The sequence below is a fragment of the Monopterus albus genome, unplaced genomic scaffold (assembly GCF_001952655.1).
Source record: "Monopterus albus unplaced genomic scaffold, M_albus_1.0 scaffold365.1, whole genome shotgun sequence".
NCBI lineage: Eukaryota > Metazoa > Chordata > Actinopteri > Synbranchiformes > Synbranchidae > Monopterus > Monopterus albus.
The window spans coordinates 146,834-170,454 of record NW_018128245.1 but is presented as its reverse complement, the minus strand read 5'-3'; the positions used below and the strand labels follow the sequence as shown (position 1 = coordinate 170,454).

At 41.1% G+C, this 23,621-nt stretch overlaps 2 protein-coding genes across 2 annotated transcripts in view; one reads left to right on the top strand and one right to left on the bottom strand.

The window, feature by feature from the left end:
* The first annotated feature begins 3,027 nt into the window (after positions 1-3,027).
* On the top strand, positions 3,028-4,086 carry LOC109951126 (rhodopsin). The gene has a single exon (XM_020585428.1). The coding sequence runs from the start codon at positions 3,028-3,030 to the stop codon at positions 4,084-4,086; it is 1,059 nt and encodes a 352-aa protein (XP_020441084.1).
* A 2,992-nt stretch (positions 4,087-7,078) lies between these two features.
* The window catches only part of LOC109951120 (membrane-associated guanylate kinase, WW and PDZ domain-containing protein 1-like), a 79,493-nt gene continuing 62,950 nt past the window's right edge, over positions 7,079-23,621 (bottom strand). The window contains exons 16-25 of the mRNA XM_020585422.1: positions 21,584-21,839; positions 19,691-19,782; positions 18,675-18,870; positions 18,199-18,501; positions 15,769-15,972; positions 13,723-13,807; positions 13,557-13,611; positions 12,251-12,394; positions 11,950-12,088; positions 7,079-10,232 (exon numbers count right to left, since the gene is read on the bottom strand). Coding sequence (XP_020441078.1) covers positions 9,139-10,232; positions 11,950-12,088; positions 12,251-12,394; positions 13,557-13,611; positions 13,723-13,807; positions 15,769-15,972; positions 18,199-18,501; positions 18,675-18,870; positions 19,691-19,782; positions 21,584-21,839 — 2,568 coding nt within the window. The 3' untranslated portion in view covers positions 7,079-9,138. The remainder of the gene's footprint in view (positions 10,233-11,949; positions 12,089-12,250; positions 12,395-13,556; positions 13,612-13,722; positions 13,808-15,768; positions 15,973-18,198; positions 18,502-18,674; positions 18,871-19,690; positions 19,783-21,583; positions 21,840-23,621) is intronic.

Sequence of the window (23,621 nt, the reverse complement as noted above, 5' to 3'; positions counted from 1 at the left end):
AGCAGCATGGCTAACCAAAACACAACAGAAACTCACGGGCTGGAAATGTGAAGCTACTCCAACTCGTCACAGTGTGGGTGTATCGTACACACCTATAACACTCAACCTGCAACCTCTCACCCCCTGACCAACGCAGCCCTCTGCGTTCAAACACAGCAGGGAGTTGCATTTTTGCCAGACTATGTGAATGTACCGTCACTTTGCCATCACACTTTGTCATACTGACTGCTGCTCTGGTTCTGTTATGTACTGATATTGGGAGACAGCTTTTGCCTCACTGAAAAATATTGCCACATTTAATCTCGTGCCACAAGATCTTGTCATACCCCTATTTCCGAGCATTGTTCATTTCTTTCAAATAGAAGCAATGAAGCAACGTTCATTCATCTTAAAATTGGTGCCTGTTACAGTGAATAGAGTTTCTAAGGTCACCAAAGGGATTGTGGTTGGAAGCTCGGTCACAGTGTGAGAAAACAAATATGTTACTAATGAGGAATGTTGGGATTTCAGAGTGATCTTTAAAAACATGGTTAAAGAATATGTGTTAATGACCTCTTTGCTTTTTGACTGATTTTCTAGTAGCAGTGAACAGTGGTCCATGGTGTATAACTTTACTTATTTTGGCTTCCTGAGGAGGGCAACAAAAAACCTAGAACAACAAAGTAGAGAGACTTAGCAGCTCAGCAACAGGTCTGTGCTGATCCCCTAATGGATCTGTAAATCCTTTACAGCATGCGGATGGAAAACAGCTTGCAGACTGTAGCTATCAACACTATCCTACCGGCTTTAATCTGTCATGGCTTAACCATTTTTTTATTTTATTTTTACAGCTTATAAGATTTTTTCAAGTTCTACATTATGCCATAGTGAGGTACTTTAGGATAGCTACAGTATCTTTAGTATAAGCAGCAAATATTGACAGTTTCCATGATGACTTTTTTGTCACTCTCTCTGTAGAGGGGATACCAGTCATTCACTTATTACAGCCAAAACATATTTGAGGTAAATCATGAAAATCTTAGGTAATAATAAATTTGTCCCAGTTTTCATCAATTCTCATTTAAGACTATTGCTGTCAGAGATGTGAATGTCATCTGCATCTCCAAGTACAATTTTAAGCTATCCCTTTTTAATTTAATGACTTCATAACCATTATTTGATGGTTTCTACTGCTCCAGTGGCCACCCACGCCCTGCCACAAAGATGTTTCTTTTGTGAGCTTATTTCTAAACTGATGTCATTGCACTGACTGACCTTCTTAGACTTCAAAGTTCAAAATCACGCACTTTAAACTGACAGATATAACAATCAATTTTTTCTTTTGCTGTCTCTCACAGCAGCTGAAACGTATCTGTGATTTATTTAAAATCAATTTATGTAAATGATGGACATGATAGTATAACAATAAGATTTTACAACATGATCCTTGGTCTTCTGTTTCAGTAAATTGTTTGAATATTAGATACTCTGCCAATGTCATTTTCTCTCCACCAGAGAGCACACTTCACTCAGGAGGCAAACATTTCCTTTACTTTCCCTCAGCATTTGAAGTGACCACACCACCATTTTTCATCACAACAGTTCTTTAATGGTAATTATTTAATCAAAAAGTTTTGGTTTGGACTGTTGGTTGGACAATAAAAAACTAAGACAATTTTGCTTTGGTCTTTAGGAAACTATGATGGATATTTTGACCTTTTTTCATCAGCTAGTGGTTAAATGTCTCTGTCTGCTGTTAGAGCAGAGTTTCCTCCCGTGGTTGAAAATGGAACAATGAGAAACAGTGGGACAAAAACAACTCAAGCTTGTTACATAGTAAAACTCTGTAAAATCCAAGAGAACTGCAGATTAATCACTATGAGAGACACCTTTCACATTCTCATTTAATACATTGTTGTTTTAAAAATATGAATATAGCCATTTTAAGCCTACTTGTTAATGAACAATTGCTGACACCATAATAGGCTCTCAAAGAAACACATTCACTAACACACATGCTGTAATTAATTTAAGGTGTGTCCAAGTTTATACAGTTTCATTATTCAAACATACAACCAATTCATGTACAAATCTTAGATTATCCACATTATCTGAGGGCTGATGACTGAGTGAGAATGACCCTCTGTGACATTAAATCCATTACAGGTCTGTGAGAATTACACATCCAACTCTCTTTAATACAACACCTATTAGGAAAGTGCTGAGTTCTTCACAGCTAAGATGGTCGACCACTCAGCATCACCAGTGCCTCTGCTCTACTTTCACTGTACTGTAGCCCAGAGCACTGACCACTTAGCACACAATAATACTGTATAAGAAATTTTAAGAAATTTCAGGATGTTCTTGTACATATTGTACTAATACACCTAGAACAACTCAAAGCTAATAATAAAATTTACACTTCAAGTTGACATTCAATGTTAGATTAAAGGTTTGACATTAAAAGTCATAAAATGAATTTCCATTAATTCAGCCCCTTGCCTGCTTTGCTTTAGTCAGGACTGGGGGGTGTGCAGGGTATCCACACAGACACCTTGAACAGGTGACTAGTCCATTACACAGATTGACACAAAGAGAGCGGATTAGTGGTTAAAATCCTCTCAAATGTTTACATTTTTAAGAGGTTGGATGGAAGTACCTGGGGGAAATGTATATAGATATAAGGAGACATCTCAACTTGCACAAAACCTTGTATGCATCTGTATTCAGTCTGCACAAAAAGCAACTTGTTGTTATTTTGCTTTAAAATCAGGAGTTATAGAGGATTCCCATGATAGGACCGAGCAGGTGTAGCCTTAATATCTTGATGAGTGGTCATTTATGTTTGCAGTGGTGGTTGGATTAGATATTAACTGTGGCCTAAATCACTTTGTGCTGACGAATGTGGAAAGTGATAATCCAAGGTGTGGCTTTTAAAAGCCAGACTGTGGTCAATTGGATCCATCTGTAGCAAGGTCCCTCTCTATCAGTCTCCTGAACAGCTAGAAGAAACACCACCTAAGCAAGAGCTGATCGCAAGCTGCAACCATGAACGGTACCGAGGGACCATATTTTTATGTCCCTATGGTAAACACCACCGGCATTGTCCGGAGTCCTTATGAATACCCTCAGTACTACCTTGTCAGCCCAGCAGCTTATGCTGCTCTGGGTGCCTACATGTTCCTGCTCATTCTTCTTGGCTTCCCCATCAACTTTCTCACTCTCTTTGTCACCATTCAACACAAGAAGCTGCGAACCCCCCTAAACTATGTCCTGCTGATCCTTGCAGTGGCTAACCTCTTCATGGTGTTTGGAGGATTCACCACAACGATGTACACCTCTATGCATGGCTACTTCGTCCTAGGACGTCTTGGCTGCAATCTGGAAGGATTCTTTGCTACCCTTGGTGGTGAGATGGGCCTTTGGTCACTGGTTGTTCTGGCTGTTGAAAGATGGTTGGTTGTCTGCAAGCCCATCAGCAACTTTCGCTTCGGAGAGAATCACGCAATCATGGGTTTGGTCTTCACCTGGATAATGGCTTGCTCTTGTTGTGTACCCCCCCTTGTTGGCTGGTCTCGCTATATCCCTGAGGGCATGCAGTGCTCATGTGGAGTTGACTACTACACACGTGCAGAAGGTTTCAACAACGAATCCTTTGTTGTCTACATGTTCATCTGCCACTTCTTAATTCCAATGTTTATTGTATTCTTCTGCTACGGCCGCCTGCTCTGTGCTGTCAAGGAGGCTGCTGCTGCTCAGCAGGAGTCTGAGACCACCCAGAGGGCTGAGAGGGAAGTCACTCGCATGGTTGTAATCATGGTTATTTTCTTCCTGATATGTTGGGTGCCCTATGCTAGTGTGGCCTGGCATATCTTCACACATCAGGGCTCTGAGTTTGGACCACTCTTGATGACCCTCCCAGCCTTTTTTGCCAAGAGTTCTGCCATCTACAACCCTCTGATCTACATCTGCATGAACAAGCAGTTCCGCCACTGCATGATCACCACCTTGTGCTGCGGGAAGAATCCCTTTGAGGAGGAGGAGGGAGCATCCACTACCAAGACCGAGGCATCCTCTGTCTCCTCCAGCTCTGTGTCTCCTGCATAAAAGGGCTGTTAACAAAGGCTCCATGATCCACTCTCAAAGAAGAAGACTTCTGCTCCCCCAGGGAAATGACTGAAGGCTAATGTCTACCGAAATAACTTCCTTTTTGTATTTTTACAGATGAGTTGGTTCAACCTAAAGACGGTTAAGGGAAAGGTCAGACCATTAAAGAGGTGTTCATGTATGTACAGAATATCCAACTTAAAAACCTATAAGACTTTTTTTCCTGTGAAAAAAGGGGAAAAATGTTTATCTTTTACAGTTGGATCCTATATGATACTGGCTTATTTTTGATTGTAGATGCAGGTAATCAAGGCAATGTAAAATAAAATGCATTTCGCAAATGACTCAACTTGTTTGTTTTATTTGCAGTTTGGGTGGAAAAGTTCAGTAGTACAGTAGTACATTTAATCCAGTGAATAAATGTGAATGATCTATTCCCAGTGCATTTAAGTCTCGAGTCAGTTCCTGTTTTAGAGCTGTTATTGTATGAACGGTGCAATAACTTTAGTATAGTGTTTGGATTTCTTTTCATAGTAGTGTCTGCATTGCTTTTGTAATCTCTCTTCAATCACAGGTCACCTTGGATTTAGAACATGGCCATTAGGGATTGACATTATTAATCAGGGATGAATATATGCATGACACTACACTCAACTTTATCTGATGATGAATATTAATCTCATTAATTAAAGGTTAACAAAGACTTATTAGACAGCACAAATCGGTATTACCAAGAGGCACCTTGATGCAAAGGTTATGGAATGGAAACTAGAAACTGGAAATTAGGCCTAGTCCTCAGCTGTGTTCATTGCTTCTATCACAAACAAACCTTATACTGTAGGCCAGTGTCAAAGAAGGAATCAGTAAAACTTTACTTCATGTCCCCCTAGTTGGCATTTTTAAGCAGTATATAACATTTAATAAATGGTTTATAACACTATAATGTAGTTGTACACAGCTAGAAGTGTTGATTAAAATATTTGTTAACAGCTGTAACTCCTGATGTGGGCATCAATAGGTGGAGGTTGCTGTACAACCTAGCAATGAATGACAGTGTAGTAAAACAGTTCAGATAAAATACTTCTTCATAGAAAGGCTATAATAAAAGTGTGTGTGTGTGTGTGTGTGTGTGTATATATATACATACAGTATGTGTATATACACTCACACATAATATATAATGGTGGATTATTGAAATGTTTGGTTAGGACAGCATTCAAAGTGTTTGCTAGTTATTGTTTAACAGCCTGAATTATTAAGTGAGGAGATGTTAATGAAGGGTTGTGTTGGGTGTGTGGGTGCAGGCAAAGAGGGGGTGGTCCTGAGACACTGGAATGCACTATCGTGCCTTCTCGGTGTCATGGGCCCAATTCAACAAAACATCAGTTAGTGTGAGTGTGCCCACCTGATGACCCTGTAGACCTACCTTACACCCACACAGAATTTATATTGGCATTGCTTATAATATATTTTTTGATTCAGAGGGGTAGTTACTGGTTTCTGTAGATTGGCAGTTTTGGTAGAACAGTAACAGTAGTTGGACAATTGAGCAGAGCTGGCTCTCAGATGTGATTGCCCTCCAAGCCAGTTGCTCCAGCCACCGTATAAACTGAGCAAATACAGTGCAGATATTATGTCTGCTCTTTGCTTTGTCAGAGTGAGGCACTTTCTGATATGTACACGGTATGATAGGTCAAGATTAGACAATAGTGTACAAAATCAAAATACAGTATGTGCATTTTAGGTTAGATAAAAATTGTGTTGCTCATTGCGGAATCCTGAGGATTGATGACAGCATGGCCTGGTATCCTCTCTTTGGGGCCAAATATTGTGTAAATATTGTTTAAGATGATTACTGAGCTTCCATGGCAATGCTTATCCAGTCTTTGGTACATTTAATTGTGTATTATCAGCAAATAGTGTTATCAGTTGATTTATACATTTTAAAATGCTAAATATGGGGACATAACTGTTACTGAAAAACCAGTTACTGGAAGAATCATGGGAAGATTATATAATTGCACAACATTTTCAGATGAATTTCAATAACTTTTTTCTCTTCTTAGCTGTCAGAATATAGGCACAAGCTTTAGATTGTTTTCTTCTACAGTGCACTAACTTAATATGACTCCATAGTAACTGCTGCAGTACTAAGAGAAGAAATATATGATGATGATGATGATGATGCAGCTTTTAATGCTTATTGACCAACTTAAGCTCTATTCCATTTTATATCACTGTTTAGTTAGAAAGCTAAGTTCTTGAAGGCTGATGTTTTTGTTTTTTAATCTGGGAAAAAACAGCAGAAATTCAAGTGAGGATGTGATTCTTCCTCCTCAGTTCTTGGTTGCATAGTATATCTGACTGAAGAAAAACAAACACTTTAAGATCTCTCCAATAATGACCTTTATGTGTAGCTATAGCAACCATCATATTCATGGATCCTTTGTACACTACAGATATGCTAACAGAGCAATCTGACCTCAAGCTCCAGCTGAGAGCTTAAAGGAAAAACAATCAATCACTCCCTAAAAGAAAAGCTTCTTTTGCTGTGGTTGCACAGTCATACACTGAACTTCCTAATGTAGCTATATGAAGAATAAATGATAGATGGCATTTTTGGAGACAAGATATCATTTAGATATTAATAAATGAATTCCAGTGAAAAGAAGTACTTGTACTACAGTACCTCATTATGTCAGGTACTGTAGTAGGTAATAGGATGAAATGCCCTTATAAGCTGACAAGGAAAGAAGTACAGGTGACAGTCCAGACTGCTCTTTCTTAACAGCTACATTTCCATGTTACTTTGGTGGATTTTGTAAGCGTGCGAAACAGTGTACAGACACTGTTAAATGTAGTAAGTGTCTAAATCTACATATTAAAATGCAGAGTGACCAGAGTGATTTGATCAAAAAGTGAACAAACTCAAAAGTCTCTCCTGAGACACTACTGAGGAACAGCTTTGTAGAAATATGAAATCGTTTTGAATTTGTATGGAAAACTTTATTCGATCATAAAAATAGCATTCACAGACTTCTTTTGATAGCTACATATACATTGTAATCCATCTCAAGGAAAGAAGCTGGATAATTTCACATCTACTTGTACTTAGACCGTGTAATGTATAGCTTCATGGGTCAAATAAAGCTATGAACAATGTAATATTTATATATGCATAGTTTTATAAAAAAGATTGGCCCATATACATGTACTGCTTTTATCAACACAGAGACAGCATTATGTCCAGAGCACGTTGCAAGAAATAATGCTTGAAGAACACAGACTGCATACAAGTGCTTTATAATACAAAGGCAGGCTAACCATCGAGAGAGATTCAAACCATCAAACAGTTTCTGATTGACCAAATACAGTCTTTCACTGTAAAGCGTCTTTACATACCTGATCCGGAGTGAATCAACACATTTCCCATAAATCATCAGGTCCATTTCAGAGAAATAAACACAATATCACATTCCTCACTGCTGAGTTTTTCATATATTTCTCTTTTGTACAAGAAAAAGGCAACATTTTATTCCTTTATGGGTTCCTAATAGTTACATTGGAAAAATTCTTTACAGGTGATGGCCAACAGGTTCACTTCTTAATTTTTTTTTAGTCTTTTTTGTTTAATACAGTACCATGGTGACAACAGTGATCAAACAATTCATTTGTTGTGATTTATCCAGATATATTTTTAGTTCTTTAATGAAACATAAAACAGAGAATACACACAAAACACATTATAAAGCAGCCGTTAGACTCCAGTGGCACGACAGTGTGGCTCAGCATGGCAGATTGGTTGTCTCCTGTATTTTACCAACACAACAAACCTCATCAGATCTTTGTGTGGTCATCGACATGAGGACAGGGCTAACAATTACTGTGGGATTATAGTGTGTGTTTTAATCCATTATTCTCACTCAGACCTATTAGATAAAGTGGTTACCTACACTTTAATTTACACATGCATCTATTACAGGGTTTGTTTATAATTTTTCTTTATCTTTTTTTAGCATATTTGTTAAAAAGCATTTTTATGCTAGCTTCAGGCTGATTCTGGCATAGACTCATAATCCAAATTTAGCTGAGTAATAAATTTAAATAACTCTCATTTTCCTGCAACAGAGAATCTACCAGAACAGTTTTGCTGTAGTTGAAAGTGAGTCACGTTCCTTTGTAGTTACATCAGTACTTAGTGAGGGACCAGAGTGTGGGCCAGAGCATTCAAGGTATTTTTATAATCCTACTCCAAGGGATAAACTAATAACACTATTGCCAATTTTCACATCAGTAATTTTGAAAGTGTGTCAAACGAGGGGGAGCTGCCACACATTTCAAGGATGCAATTCAAGTACAGGTACAACATGCTTTCCCAGGTACAGTGTGCACTTCTATCTTGGTCCATAAAGGATTAATGAAGCTTGCTCAAGATATGTGCCAAATTAAAAATAAATAGCGAGCAAACGCAATAAACTCATATATTATTTATATCATTATCACTCAGGTTTTACCATCAGAGATTAAATTTAGATTTTTGTTTTACAGTAACTCCAATGTGATTCTTACAGTTCTTGTGAACTGTCTGTGTCTTGTGCTATAGTTTATTCAGTAAAGCGATTGAGAATGGAAAAGACATCTAAAAACAAGTTGAAAACAAGCTTAGTAGTTAGAAGGTACCACAACTGGAAGCATGTTTTCATACCTCTGAAGGAACAAATATTTAGATTCAGCAATGCCTACAAAAAGCAATATCACTGATTTCATATGCAGGCACATACAATAACTTTACTATAGTACAACAACCTCTGTTAGGTTCAAAATAACTATAACAATGACAAAACAACCAGTATGATCTGAGAGAAGGATTGTACTCCTGATGTTTTATGAATCTCTGGATGGGATCACAAGTAGTTTAGTCAATCAAATTATCAATAACCAGTCAACCAAACAAAGTACAAGAGTTAGTATCCTCAGAAGACCAATTCCAGTGTATGGTACATAGTCTGCACAGATAGAGGAAAGAGTAGTGAGGGGGATCTCTGCTCTGTTCTAGATGCTGAGGTCTTTGGGGCTTTCTTTGTACAGCCTTCTCTTGGGTTCAGGGAGCTGGTTTGGACTGCGGCCTGCTGCGTTGTTGTTATGGCCGGTGTTGTTGTAGGCAGCATTGTTCTTCATCATGCTGTAGTAGTCCTTCAGTCTGGGTACTGCTGCATAGTTCAACTCATCCCGGCTGTAGTTGCTGTCAGGAGAAGAGTCCCGCTCGACTTGAAATCGTCTCTCGGGTGTACCGTTCATCCGATATCGCTCCTCCCTCCTCTCTGAGGAAGAGTCTCTCAGGAGGTTGCCGTTCTTCATGGCTCTATCATAAGTACGGCCCCTGGAAAGAGATGAGGAATTCCCGTTGTTGTTGTTAATGCGCTCGGAGGTTGTGGTCTCTCTGACTCGCCCAGTCATCTGTGAGTCCTTGAGAAGCTTTCGCTCATAGAACTTTCCTTCAGGACTGACTACAAGGAACCCTCCATCGTCATACTCCCTCTCAGGTGTACAATCCTGATGTGCTCGCTCTGCCCTGCGATCCATCGATTTGGCTCGCCGACGATCAGGAGATGAGGCACACTTTCTGGTTGGTGAACTGTCAAGGGACCCACGACGCTGCAGACGAAACCTCCCATCCAAGGTAGAATTACTGTTTGAGAGCTCTCGACCCCTCAGTTTCTCAACAGCTGCAGCCTTTTTCCCCGAGCTCTCTTTCCTCAGAGTCTTTAGGAGTTTAGAGATGCCGCTCTCTGACTCAGACTTCTTGAATTTGCGGCCTCTGCTCTTCTTGTTGCCACTGCTACTGCTGTTACTATTGTCTGGAGACTGCTGTCTCGGAGTCCTTTGACTGTGATTGTTATTCCAGGTGTGATGATGGTGGGGGTTAAATTGCCAGCCTTGGCAGTCCATCTGATCTGACCCAGCCCTGTCCCTGGTTCTGTCCTTGTCTCGGCTATGCACAGCCTCCTCCTGGCATGATGGTTTGTGAAGGTCTGGTGGATAACTGGACTCCAATGAGGTGTGATATCGGCTGTTGGGTGGCAGCATTCTCACTTCCGGAGTGTTTTGTGCCCTGGGTGTGGGAGGGTGCCCGTCACTGCTGCCGCCTGCAGGAGAGGAGAAAGAAGGAAAAGTTTGTTGACTAGAAATACCTAATAGAAGGAATGGGGTTGAGGGATATTTCAACATTAGCAATGTGACATCTATTGTGTTCAGCAGACATGACTTTTCCTTTTGGTTCTTTTGAGCTCTTGCATTGACAGAAGGTCTATGCAGAGATTTATGGAACCCATGCATACATGTGCTCTTACATTTGCTATATACTGTATACAGTATCCACAGAAACAGTAAGGCTAATCTAAATTGACATATAACATTCTGATTTGCATCTGTATACACAAACTGCATTGAAGTGACTAGACACTTCAACAGGCTTTTTTTATAGGACTGTGGGTGGAAACACAAGGTGATGTCAGCAACAACAGCAGGTGCCACACATCGGCAAGTGTAGGGGTTATCAATGACACAGCAGGCACCTAGGAAATCATTCAAAGCAAAATGGTGAACAACTCAATGTGCATCATTGGAAAGAACAAACCAAAGGCAAACAACAAAAATAAAAAAAAAAGAGTATGTTTGGCTGCAGGTCTGCCAAATCAGAGACGGGTTGCTATAGCAGCAGTATGTGATGAGCAGTGGCATTAAATTAGTTGCAGTATAAATATCTGGTCTGATGCTGGTGGATGTACATGTACAGTTTTAGTCATAGAAGTTAATTTAAAAAGTTTAAGTTTAATTGAGGCATGGCAACACGTAAAGCATGTACATAACCACATACACGCAAACACAAACAGTGAAATGTGAGATGCAGGTAGGGATAAGCTGGAAGGAAGGGTGGGTAAAACTGGAAGGGAAAAGATGACTGGGAGAGTGGACTGGGACAGACTTTTGGCTACAAACCGTGGTCTGATTTTGGCCCATTAGGTAGAAACAGGGCTCTTCCATCTTGTCATTCCTCATTGTACCAACAGCGAGATGAGGAGCCATCATCGCTGGAGAGAGGAGGGAAGAGCCCAGCAACAAGAGATAATCAGAGAGAAAGAAGAAGGGATAGAGAGGAGAAGACAAATAAAACAGACGAGAGGCTGTTTTACAGTGTGTCTTAATAGAGAAAAGAAGGGGATTGTTGTGAATGGCAAGAAAATATTACACTTTACACAGTTCCAAAAGAATCACCTGAGAGATGAAGAAGTGTCAGAAAATTAAACCCCACATAGGCTATGCATATTGGATGGTAAGGATATTTATAATAATTGTGAAAAGTACAGATTCTTTGGCATTATGTTGTATAACAGAGGTGATGCCACCAAATCTGGCACTGGTGCCACCATCTGTGAGACTTGATGGCACCAGTGCCACCATTTTGAAATGTTAGTCTGGAGCCCTGCCATTAGCAAAACATACAGCTCCAGGGAGGGAACTTTATTTCAGCTGTACAACATACTGTACTGTGCTGTCACTCAACAAACTTTTGTAGCAACCATTCCTTCACAGATTAGTAATATCTAGTAGCTCAATCTTCTCCTCAAACTATGACAGGCCACTTTAAAGTAATAGATCTTCCAGTTAAAAATTTAGCATTTACAGTAGTAACATTTATGAAAATCAATTTTTATTTAAAAAAGCTTGTGGCATGCTAAGCAGATAAGAAGCATTATTCTAGTCTGCAGTGTGTACAGCTGGAAAAAAGAATAATAAGATTTGCTAGCATTTGCAGTGTTATTTACAGGAAGTGGAGAAACACATTACATTATGTTTACCTACCATATTCAGGTACAGATCCATCTCCCCTTTTGAGGACCAGCCGTGCCCTCCGACCACCATTCTTAATCAGTTCAATGGCACGTGAATGCTTCATGTTCTTTGTGCTCTCACCATTAATCTCTAGAATCTCATCTCCCACCTAAAACAGAGAGAGACCCTGCTATTGTCAGAGTTAGGTGATAATAATTTTTCATCAGGCGTTTAACGAGGATGCATATACACCTTCAGTCAGCCAAGATCCACAGCTAAAAGAAAAAGAGGCTTCCTGTAGTCACAAATTCAGCTTCTAATAGTTTCATACCCTCATTTTGCCATTTCTGACAGCAGCCCCATCCTCCGCTAGTCTCAGTACATACAGGTCCATGTTGTACTCCCGTCCTCCTCTCAGGCTGAAGCCAAAACCTTTACTGTCCCGCTCCAGGTCAACAGAGTAGAACTCAGCATCCTGAGATAAAAAGGAGAGATAAAGAGAGGAGGGGTGACTAATCCATGGTGCACAAGGGAGCCAAAAGGTGAATCCAAACTTCAGGACTAATCAAGCCATGTCCCACAAAAACTCACAAAATGTCAACTGCAGTACAGTACCCTGGAATGCATGAATAATTAATGTCGCCTGACGCTGTGAGCAGGGTGCAGATCACTAAGCAAGGGCAGCACAAGGGCTGGACCCAAAACTTACCGTAGTAATCAAAAGTACTGGTACTTACAGGTCCACAGATACATTCATTCAATTAACGTACTTACTCATTTGAATGTCAGATTTTATAGATACAGCAGAACTTTTACTTCAAGATAACAAGGGTCAGTTCAAAAGAGGAGTATGGAAAACCTTCCTAATACTATGCACTTAAAGCAGTTGTGAAAGGAACAATGATTTTTTTTTTTAAGATTCGGTAAAATAGGTGTGCAGAGTTTTCCCTAAGTTTTCAGAGGGCTTATTGTGTGGTCTGTTGAGGGAGTTGTAGCGTCTGCGGAGTCCAATTAATTTAAGGAAAATGTAGGTTATTTTAGTTTCTTCTCTCTCGCTCTTTAACCATTACCCAATATTTGTGGACAAAATCTGGCAACACTTACTGTACATAGAGTCAAAAATGTACTCTTCTTTTTTTGTGCATAGAATTCTTCGTTGTTTTTAGTATACATTCATTCTGATATGTTGCCTAAAGGCCTTTTTATGTTTTTGTGTAGGTGCTGTGCCTAAGCATTTCTATGGCAGGGAAACCCTGATATGGTAAATTGAGCGTGAGACCTCTGTAACTTAATCCAACAATCTGACATTAACACAGTTCTTATGCTGTGATCACTGGCCATAATTGAACTTCTCTCTCTAGCTCACTTTTTGCATTCTTAAATAATTTCTGTCACTATTCACGTGAACAGTTGAGTGCAACACAATAATGAATGCCTCTTAGTAGAATGTGTACAAAATGTGTGCAATTATTTGGTAACTCATAGCTTTTATATAGACTTATGTAGAGACTGACAGATCAGAGGCTTTCCTCCCTTTATTGCTATTATCTGTGGTACATGCCTGATAGTTGGTAACTGCTGTAGTAAAGGAAACCCCAGACAGCCATTAACTGTGGGGTAACAGTATCTATGCTTACCTGGGTTGTTTGTGTGGGTGGGGGAGGAGGAGCTCCTTTTAACTTCGAGTTATTCCTTTTAAAAAAGAGACACTCGTATAAATACACATAGTGCTGCATTAAAGAATACATTTTAGAAAGAGGCTGATTTATTCATATTTTAAAAAAAGGATGCATTACCACCTACCGCAACTCTGTGGACTGAGGTGTGTGTGTGGTGGTGATGGTAGCTATCTTCTCAGCATTGGTCAGTAGAGAAGCGTTGGAAGATTCTGGAAAGAAACAATAAAATAAAATAAAAGAAACTAACAAAGCAACTAAACTAAAACAAAGTGACTGCTTTTGTTAAATGCATCTGCCTGTAACCATGTTTTTAACAGACAATCTGCAGAACAAAATGTTACTGTCCAGAAAAATCCCCTGAACCACCCATAGGCTGCTCAACCTGATGCTAACTGCCTGTGATGTTGTCATTTGCCATTTGCTCATGTACCACACTGCCCCCCTACACTACATTGAAAGAAAACTAGCAGTAAAAAGAACAGTAAAACTCATGACTTACATCGTTTCAGGGTAAAAAAAAAAAACAAGGTCATCTGTATTTTCTTGCCTTCGTCTTAATTCCATCTCATCACCAGCAAGAACAGGGCAACATTAGTTTCCAGTGGCACAGAGCTGGATATGTTTAGCAAGAAGATCAGCTTGACTCAGGCTCATTTACTCACTCTCCTTTCATTACTTAAAGAAATATGACTTTCTGAGGTGAACGGTTTGCTGTAGCCACACATATGTCATGGTATTTGAAATGAGAATATGGTGGACCAATAAATGCCATCATTCATTTATTACAAGGCCATACCAGGTTTTCTACTAGGATGCCTTGCATCGTACTTACACACACGCACGCCTGTGACTTGTGAACATGTGTATGTGGGAGTTTGTTCCCACCTCTTTCACCTCTAGTCTTAATTAAACTCCATTTTCTGTCTCTATGGAGGGTAATGCAGCATAGCTCTGCTCGATGTTCTCATTGGATGACAAGTGGCTCAGCCAGTAAAAGGTACCCGTTACCGCATTTGACATGCCAGATACTATGGAAGATTTAAAGGTGACAAATTATACTCACTTTCAGGTTAATAATACTATGTAACATTTCTGCTATAAAGTGTTTAAATGCTTGTTTACACATGTTCATAAAGCTCATTTGAAAACCTGGATTTCTGCTGGTGTAGGCTAGTGAGGAAATCACAATGGTGAACCGGTAGCACCAAAATGGATCTGAGTGAGAGGAGAATCTATAAAACGAGCTGCTGCATCATTTTGTATGACATCATAAACAAATCAGAACAATGTGTTAGAGCAGGGATTTTTACAAATGCGTAAAAAAGCAAAACTTTTCTCATGTTTTGTGTATCTCTACATACACCAGAGGCCCATGTGAATGTCAGAAAATGCTCTAAAAGTGAATTTTGCATAATATGTGACAGTAAATTGTAATGCACATTGTAATATGCATTTTCTTTTTGTGTATGCTGCCATCAGCTCCACTCTGCCTCTGAGAAGTCCTGTGGATCGTCGACTATATTTCATTTTGTCATGGACAATGTGTGTCCTTTTCAAAAACGACCTCCTCGTGAAAACTAATGACTGTCACTTTGTTTTCCGTGCTGTGATTCGATTTAAATGTTGCATGCAAAAGTAATTTCCCAATGAAAAACATTTAATTCAGGTACTGAAGACAAATGGCTAAATAAGGCACCAATACTGTATGTGTTTTTCATTTAATTATAACACAGTAAATGCATACATTAAAAGGAAATATGTGTAACAATGTGTGGAGTATTATACTTTATCACTTGATTTATTTTAAGGAATTTAGCAAAGATCTGCAGATTTGCAGTTCTACGTCTCTTCCTAAGCTAAGTAAAAACATTAAATGTGAGCAGTGATTTTAATCCCTTAATACTGACAAAATGTTGCAAATGGTAAGAGAACATAAAGAAAAACCAGAGACAGAGAGAGAGAGAAATTGTGGAAGTGCAGTAGTTTCTGGGGGCAACTTCACCTCATTCCTAGTCACTGACTCGCTCTGAGATACCAGGGTTCATACCCTGAAAAAGTGCACTTGCCTATAAAGAGCACTGGTGCCCTTTCTCTCCCACCACATCCATGAATAAATCACATCATGCTGTATTATGAAACACATGTGAGGCTGAAAGCCACTGAGCCTTACCATCACCCGGGATGATCCTGAGTGAGACGGTGTTCCCAGCCTCCTTGATCAGGTTGACTATGTCTGAGTGCGACTTGTTCGTGATGGAGCAGCCGTTGACAGCCAGTATTCGGTCCCCTACTTTCAGCTTCCCGCAGCGGTCCGCTGGGCTGCCCTCGATGATGCGCCCTATTTTGTGGGGCATGGCCACACAAGCATTTCCAGCTTTTGTGTTAACATACATGTTTGTTTGTGTGTACATGTGTTAGAAATAATGTGGTGATTAATTAAAAAGATCATTTGTTTGATTGTGATGTTGATTTATAATTTAGAAAAAAAGGAAAAGACAAAGAAAGAAAGGAGAAGGATGGTTAATTATTGAAATCATCACACCCCAGTTCACCCATAGAAAGCCAAGACATTTTGTGCATATCATAGTTCAACGTGTTGCACTGAGTAAATATACAAAATACTACATGCCCTGGAAAGGAGAGAGGCACAGTATAATGCCAAAAAACAAGATTCATGGGCTCTCTGGGAAAATACAGATGCTGCCCCCCTCCCTACAGGGATCACTGAACACTCAGTTGTTTCTGCAGTGTAAGATGTTCAGTAATTGAGCTGTGGGGTCTTGGCCAGTTGAGAAAATGACCAGAATTTATAAAGAGGAGCTTTCTGAGGAGGGACGTGCAGCCTATGACCAATATATGCAGATGTGTGGTCAATGCACCACTAGAAATATAGTCTGCAGTTGACAGTGTTCACTACCGAACATCTTGTCTACACAGAAGCTCTGAACAGACCCTGGAGATCTCCTCACCCTCCCTCCATCTCACTTTTCTCACTGCTCCTCCCTACACTTCCCCTTCCATCTGCAGCATCCATATTTATTACATCGCCTTACTTTGCAGTTACCCTTCCTTGGTCTTGATTGAAAAATGCACCTGCTAAGCACAACACCAACCTCAGGTCACAGTAGGAGGGGATGAGAGGGGGTTGGGCCCTGGAGCAAAATGGTTTATATCTTCAAGGTGTGTAGGAGGTTGACTCAGCTGAAAACATTTTTTTAACCCAGGACTAAAAACCATCTAACACTCCTCGAGCCATGCATTCCTTTTTTAGTAAACACTGTGCTCTGTCAGATTTCAGCTCATGTCCCACATGGTTGGAATCCATTAGAGTGAGGGATGCTGCAGCACAATCCTAGATCAGCACATGAAAGCACAAAGCCCATTCATCTCATTCTCCCAAGAGGAACAGTGATGGAGCAGAGCAAGGGAGCACAGTGAGGCACCAGCAAAAACGGGAACCTCAAAAGACTAGGAGACATTTACACAAGGTTGTTGACTAGCACCGTCATTGGTGTCATTATAAATAATACATAATTATTGCAATGAATTTTGTAGAGCAACACCATTAACCCATGGGGTCAATGAAACTTTCCCTGGGTGGTCAGTGTTGGTCATGGCTCATCCATTTTTGTCTTTTGCCTGTGACACAAAACAGTACATCATCATAATGGCTAACTACACAAGGAGCCTTGGCATGACATTGGTGATGGAAACTCATCACTTGGAGGCCAGTACCAAATGTGCTTGAGGAGGACATCTACAATTCCTGATCAGTGCCTGCACAACTTTAATGCAATTGTACTGTTCTGCCAAAATGTGTTAATGGTACAGACAGCTATGGACAGTGCTGAATAAGCTTCACTTATATGCTGAATGAATTGGCGAGGGTGGCTGTGAGGCATGCATCTGTAATGATGTTGGTTTTGATAAAGCTGTGTATCTGCAGGCATTGAAAAGGCTTAGAGAGTACTGAATTTAGGCATTATAAGATATTAAAAGGAATTTAATTTACAAATATCTTAAATACTTTCTTTTGCCTGCCATAGGCAGCTGCCATAGGCAGTAATTGGGGGTTATAAAATGTTTCTGAATCTGCCATAGGCAGTAATGGGGGTTATAAAATGTTTCTGAATCTGTCATATACCTATAGAATGCAATTGTTTCAACAGCCTATTCTTAATAAAATGCATGATTAGAACTTTTTTGTTTTACTATGTTTACTGCTGGGAAGTGCTAAAATAGTGAAATAATGATAAATTCATGGCTGTCAGTATGGGTTTTCCATATTTTCATATACTGGACAGTGAAACAGATTAAAATGCATTCCCTGTGGTATTAAAAAGGTCTTAAAATGTCTTAACTTTTGTTCCTGCTGCTCACAGTCAAAGAACAAATTAATCACAGCAAAATAATGATCATGAGAAAAAGCCTTACCACGAAAATGGATGAGTATATATTGCAAATGCAAAGAGTTGAGTCAGAATAAATTGAACCATATTAATCCTGTTAAGTCAAACAGACTCAGACCATAGAAAACAAAATCAATTCTCATGCCACGCCATCAATCTCATGCCATTCCAGCTCAGTCTGCCTCACTTACCAAAGGTGGTGCCAGCATCAGGCCTGGAAACAGACGACACGATGACAAAACCAAAGCCCTCATTCTCGCCACGCTGGATTTCCACATCATATGGCTGCAGAGAGGCAGGCATCTCCGCACTCCCACTGCCCCCTCCACCACCACTGCCTATGCCACTGGTAGATCCGCTGCCAGAGCTGACAGTGTTGAGTGAGTTCTGGCTCCCCTGGGGCGTCCGCTTCCCCTCCGTCAGGCTGGGTGCCTGGGTGCTGCTGTGGTGGGACGAGGCCGGTGACGGAGGAACATCACCTTCTCCTTTCGACACTGGGGATGACGAGGAAGAGAACAGTTTGCTTAGTTTACTTTTTCCTTCAGTGAGGTGGAAGATAGCCCGCCTAAGTGCACAGAAGAGCATAATGTTTATATAACATGCATGCAACCTTGAATGACACATATACGAGCACACATGCAGGAGATTTATACAAAACTCTCATCACCTCCATATCCAGGGGTTTTGCGTCTAACAGTGAGGTTGACGTGGCCCTGTTTGGCGGCCTGCTGCATCAACTGCACCACCAGTTGATGAGACTTGCCCACCACTGCTGTGCCATCTACACAGATGAGCTCATCGCCGGATCGCAGGCGCCCATCCTCATCTGCAGCCCCGTACTTCACTATGTGCCCTATGTAGATCTGGAAAAGGCGAGCACATGCAATGCTGTTACGTTTTTGTGTCATTTACATCAGTGATGTGAATAAAGGAGCTTTATAATTATGGCACTATGACTAATTAGGAGTCAACAAACCGCAGTAAATTTAGTCACTAGCTAAGAGAGAGTGCAGTGACTACTTCTGGTTTTAAAATTGTCTGTTAAGCACAGCAGTGTTTCATAGTTTGCTGTTGCATTACTTCATGGTGTATGTGCGGCTGACGTTTGAAGAAACCAACAAGGCCAGTGCAGCCTACTGGGCCCCTGGAGAAGCTTGTATGCTTTAGGCATTGTGTGGGAGCACACATACAGCTCTAAGAGAAACACGCACACAGATACTGTGCCATATTTGGCACAGACAACAAGTAGTAACTCCTGTGGTGTAGACCTGAAGCCTGCTGCCATTTTATTTCCCTCTATCCCTCAATATCTTCCTTCCACTTTCCCTCTTGCTTGCTTCTTTCAAGACAAATATATGGCACACAACCAGAAGGATTGGTGTGTAAGGCCTTTGCTTCTCTTAACAAGCTGTCTATACGACCCTCCAGGGTGTAACAGCTCCAGTTAGAGAGAGAGTGATGTTTTAAGACCTTCTGCTACTCCAGTTTAAAGACAAAATAAACAGAAAGCAGGAGGTAAGGAGAAGACAGAAGAAACATAAAAATGAGGCAGACTAAGAAAAGAACAGAGAATTCAGGGATACAGTCACTAGTATGGATGGTGTATATGTGCATTTGTATCTTTTAATTTACCAGTTACTGCAATAATCAACTGATGGGATTCAACGGTGGAGGAATACTTACAGGCTCCCCGGGTTCATTTCCACCTAGAATACGAAAGCCAAAGCCTGTATCCTTCCGCCAAAGGAAAATGTCCTGCTCCTGACAATCTGGCACTGAAATACACAAGAAAAACAGTATGGCGATCAGCCACCAAACATGCCAGACTGATTAGCATCTGTGTAGGATAATCTCTGAATGCCTGATAATCAACAAGTTATGTCTCCTGTTTTGTCCAGTTATCACTTATCCATGTCCAGTTATCTAATTGCTAATCAATAAGGTGTTTATTTTTTGGTTAAATCCGAGTGAGAGCAGGCAGGATAAACAGCTGCTTCCCACGCCTCAGCCCTGCCTCACTGAGCAGACTAGTTGATTGTTCTCACGTGCAGACCACAAACTAGGCTCCAAAGTCTTATGCTGTGAGATCATCACACTGGCAGACCTGCAATCTCACAGTTACACACTGCTGATCCCTATTATTATCCCTCATTTCTAACTAGACCTTTCTTGCACATATTCATTTGTAGCATCTTTCTCCTGTATAGCTCTCCTGCTTGTCTTCAAGCACACAGCTCCCCACACATTTGCATCTCACCATGGAGAGAGCAGACTGTTCAACCCACAGGGCCAGTCCGCACAGGAGGCACAGGCCGTTTCTTTCTGCACTGCCTGCTGTCTACACGGCTGCCATGCAAGGCTAGTAGTGAACCCATTAGCTTCAACTCAGTTTGAATTAAACTGGTGCAGCAGACTTGCAATTAACCCTTCCTTGACCCATGCCTGGAAAGGAGTGATCAAAGTAAACTAACAGTAAGAAGAACAGCTGTGTGCCACTTCAAGCACCAGGTGACATGAGGCACGGAGAGAAGCTAAATTCCCAAAAGTTCATGGTTCTGCCACTCAAATAATGCTGTTCCCCAGGTGGATGCACCTCTTCACAGCTTGTATGTTTGAATATTTGTGAAAATACAGACAGAATGTGGGCCTCGCTGTCATTCTTTGTCTCCTCTCTTTCTTGTATCATTGTGTCTCCCTTGACGACTGAAAAAGGGGCTCCAGCTCCTTTAGGGGTTATCAAACAGATATACCAATCAGCCGAAGCTTAAAGCAGCCCTCTCCAGGCCCAGTTAATATTTAATCAGCAGCAGTCCTAGATTCTACAGGCAGCCATGATTATTAACCAACACTGCAAGACGCAGCATGTGCACAACCCTCGTGTCTGGCTGGCGACAATCACAACTGTGTGACAAAGGAACACAGCAGACCTGCCATAGACATCACCCCGCTACAGTCACAATGCACAATGCAGTTCACAGATGTGTATTTCACAGCATGTACAGACTTATTCTCTTAAATATATATCATCACCAGTATGAGTGCTGCAGGTTTGAAAGAAGGACAGGTGAGTGAAGGTGATATTTTAGATGATCCTTCCTCATCACAGTCTTCAATTGGGAACAGAAAATAAGTGGTTTGACACTACAGTGGCCCCCTGTGAATAATGCAAGAATAGGCCATGACTGTAAATCACTTTATGGAGTCTTACAGAGAGGCTGCCTACTTTCTGGTGTTTTTCCAGTGACTGTACAGGGCAGCAAGCTGTTTGGCTGCTGATAATGTAAATGTGGTCAGTTTTAAACTTCAAGCAGAGTGGTCAAAAGGTGCCATGCGCCTTGTTCTTCCACTGGATAATGTACAGTAAATTTATGTACTTCCAGTTTTTTTTCAGTTCTTTTCAAGAACAGTTTTATGTACAACTGACAAGTGCACACACACATACCACTACACCACTCACACTGTTTTCAGGTATTCACACTTACAAAAGGCTAAAGGGTTTAAAATATCCCAGGAGGACTAGCTTTAAAGTCACCAAAACTTTCAAATCCCTAAAATTAAAAACTGGACTCTACTCACATCGGCTCTCGTACATGCTCCTGGACTGTGCCCAGATCTTAAAGGGGTCTGGCTTCTTCTGGAGGGTGAAGGTGCCATCTGCAGGGTCTTGAGGCGGCAGGACTGGTAGAGGCTGAGTGGGGGCAGCAGGAGTGGGAGCCACAGCCTCACTGGGCATGGCAGAGGATGGGTGGCTGGGAGAATCTGTGTGGGTGCTGCGATGGCTGCACACGCTGTGCTGGGAGCTGCTCTGGCTGTCTTTCCTCTCTAACTGGTGCTGGGTGGACAGAAAACAGAGAGAGATGTATGCGTGAATGGGGGTGGATATAAGCAGAAGATGGAGGTAGAGGGCACAGAGAGGAAAAAAGTGAGAATGATAAGTGAGTCAGTCATAAGGGCATGATGGAGGGAAAAGAGATGAGTGAGAAGAGTGTCGATGGAGGACACAGAAAGAAAAAGCGTCCAAGGTTATCTCTTTTAGACATTGCAGCAGAACATCTCTCACTGAAAACATCTGCTGGAGTGTGAGGAGAAATGACTTGGTTTCCATGGCTGCCGGACAAAGACGCTGTGAAATAGGAGGGAATTTTAATGAACAAAGATATTACCTTTATGAATCTCATGATTCTGTTTGTGGCAGAAGGTCGTACAGTATGCATGGAAACAGAATCCAGATTGGTCTCAACAGAAAAGGGTTGTGTGAAATGAGGTTTGAAAGTGGATTGTGAAATCTCACAGAAATCTCTCAGAGAAAAAAACTGGTGGGCACTGAGCTATTGTAAATATTCTGTTACTATCACATTACCTGCAGATGCATATTACAAAACACTTCATGAAAAGTAAGCCTTAGTCAATAAATGCAATTACAGATAGTGAAATTGCATCAATATGACAAGTAAATCATTTTTTAAATCTGATATTTATAATACACCAGTGCATAAAGTCATGGCACCATCTCCTAATCTGTCACTCATCACACTGTACAAGATGAAGGGTCAAATATTCCAGCAATGCTCCATAATGAGGACAACAGCCGTGCAAAATTTACTTCTCATATGATCACCGGGGACTTGCTTAATGAGTTGAGACAGCACAGTCTCTCTGGCAGATGAGAGTTTACTGTGAACATCTATTTCAATTCATGAACTGGAGGCAGAATGGTTGTTCTGGGTTGACACGAAGTCACATGCAGCGTGACATTTCACTGACACAACACAGAGGGAGAGGGGGCTGGCCTTTCCTCAGTGAAAAGCTAATCCAAAGTGACAGTAAGGCAAGGCCACTACTGGTCCCACTCGAACCCCTTACAACACCCACCCTTCCTCCATCCGCTGTCATGTGTCCTAATTAGGTAACACCTCTGACTGATACCATTTTAAAATAATCCTAATCCTAATATCCAGGCAGCTCAGGGTAGGGCTTTTAATGTCAGTCAAGATCCACACTTTCTTTCACTCAAGTGGTGAGAATTGAACCCATCACTGGCTGTGGATAAGTCTGTCCGGAGGATATGTCCTTCTACTATCCCTTGCAGGCTCTCTGAGGGTGAATTAGGGTGCCAGTAATTTAAAGCTGCATTAGCATCTCTTCTGAGTCTATTGATTTTTTTTTTCTGGTTAAGATGAGTCGTCAAAACCTGATGGCATTTGCTCTTATAAACTCCAGAATAACTGCAGTGTCCACTGAGACCCTCAGGCTGCTCACAGAACTAGTCGTTCTGCATGTCTTTCTCCTCTTTCCCCATCCTCTTGATCCACCACAACTGCAAATCACAGTGAATTCTGTAGCACTCTCTCCTCCAGCTTCCCCAGTTTTTCTCTGCTTTGGATTGAACCCTTTGGGTCGTCATTGCCCCCTTTTCTCTGTCTGTTAGCTTCTGTGTCTGTGGGCTGTCACAGTGATTCACTGCTGTGGGACAAATCATCTCCACACTGGTCTTCTCCTCCCTCATTCACATCCCTTTGTTTTATCTTTGCTTGTCTGTCTCTCCAATCATCCCTCAGCTATAGCTGTTTGCCCTCACCAACAGCTGGTCACTGTTACACTGTTCTGCCTAGGC

Bases quoted from the DNA above. Each gene is read 5' to 3' on its own strand.
- LOC109951126 (XM_020585428.1), top strand. From the start codon at position 3,028: ATGAACGGTACCGAGGGACCATATTTTTATGTCCCTATGGTAAACACC.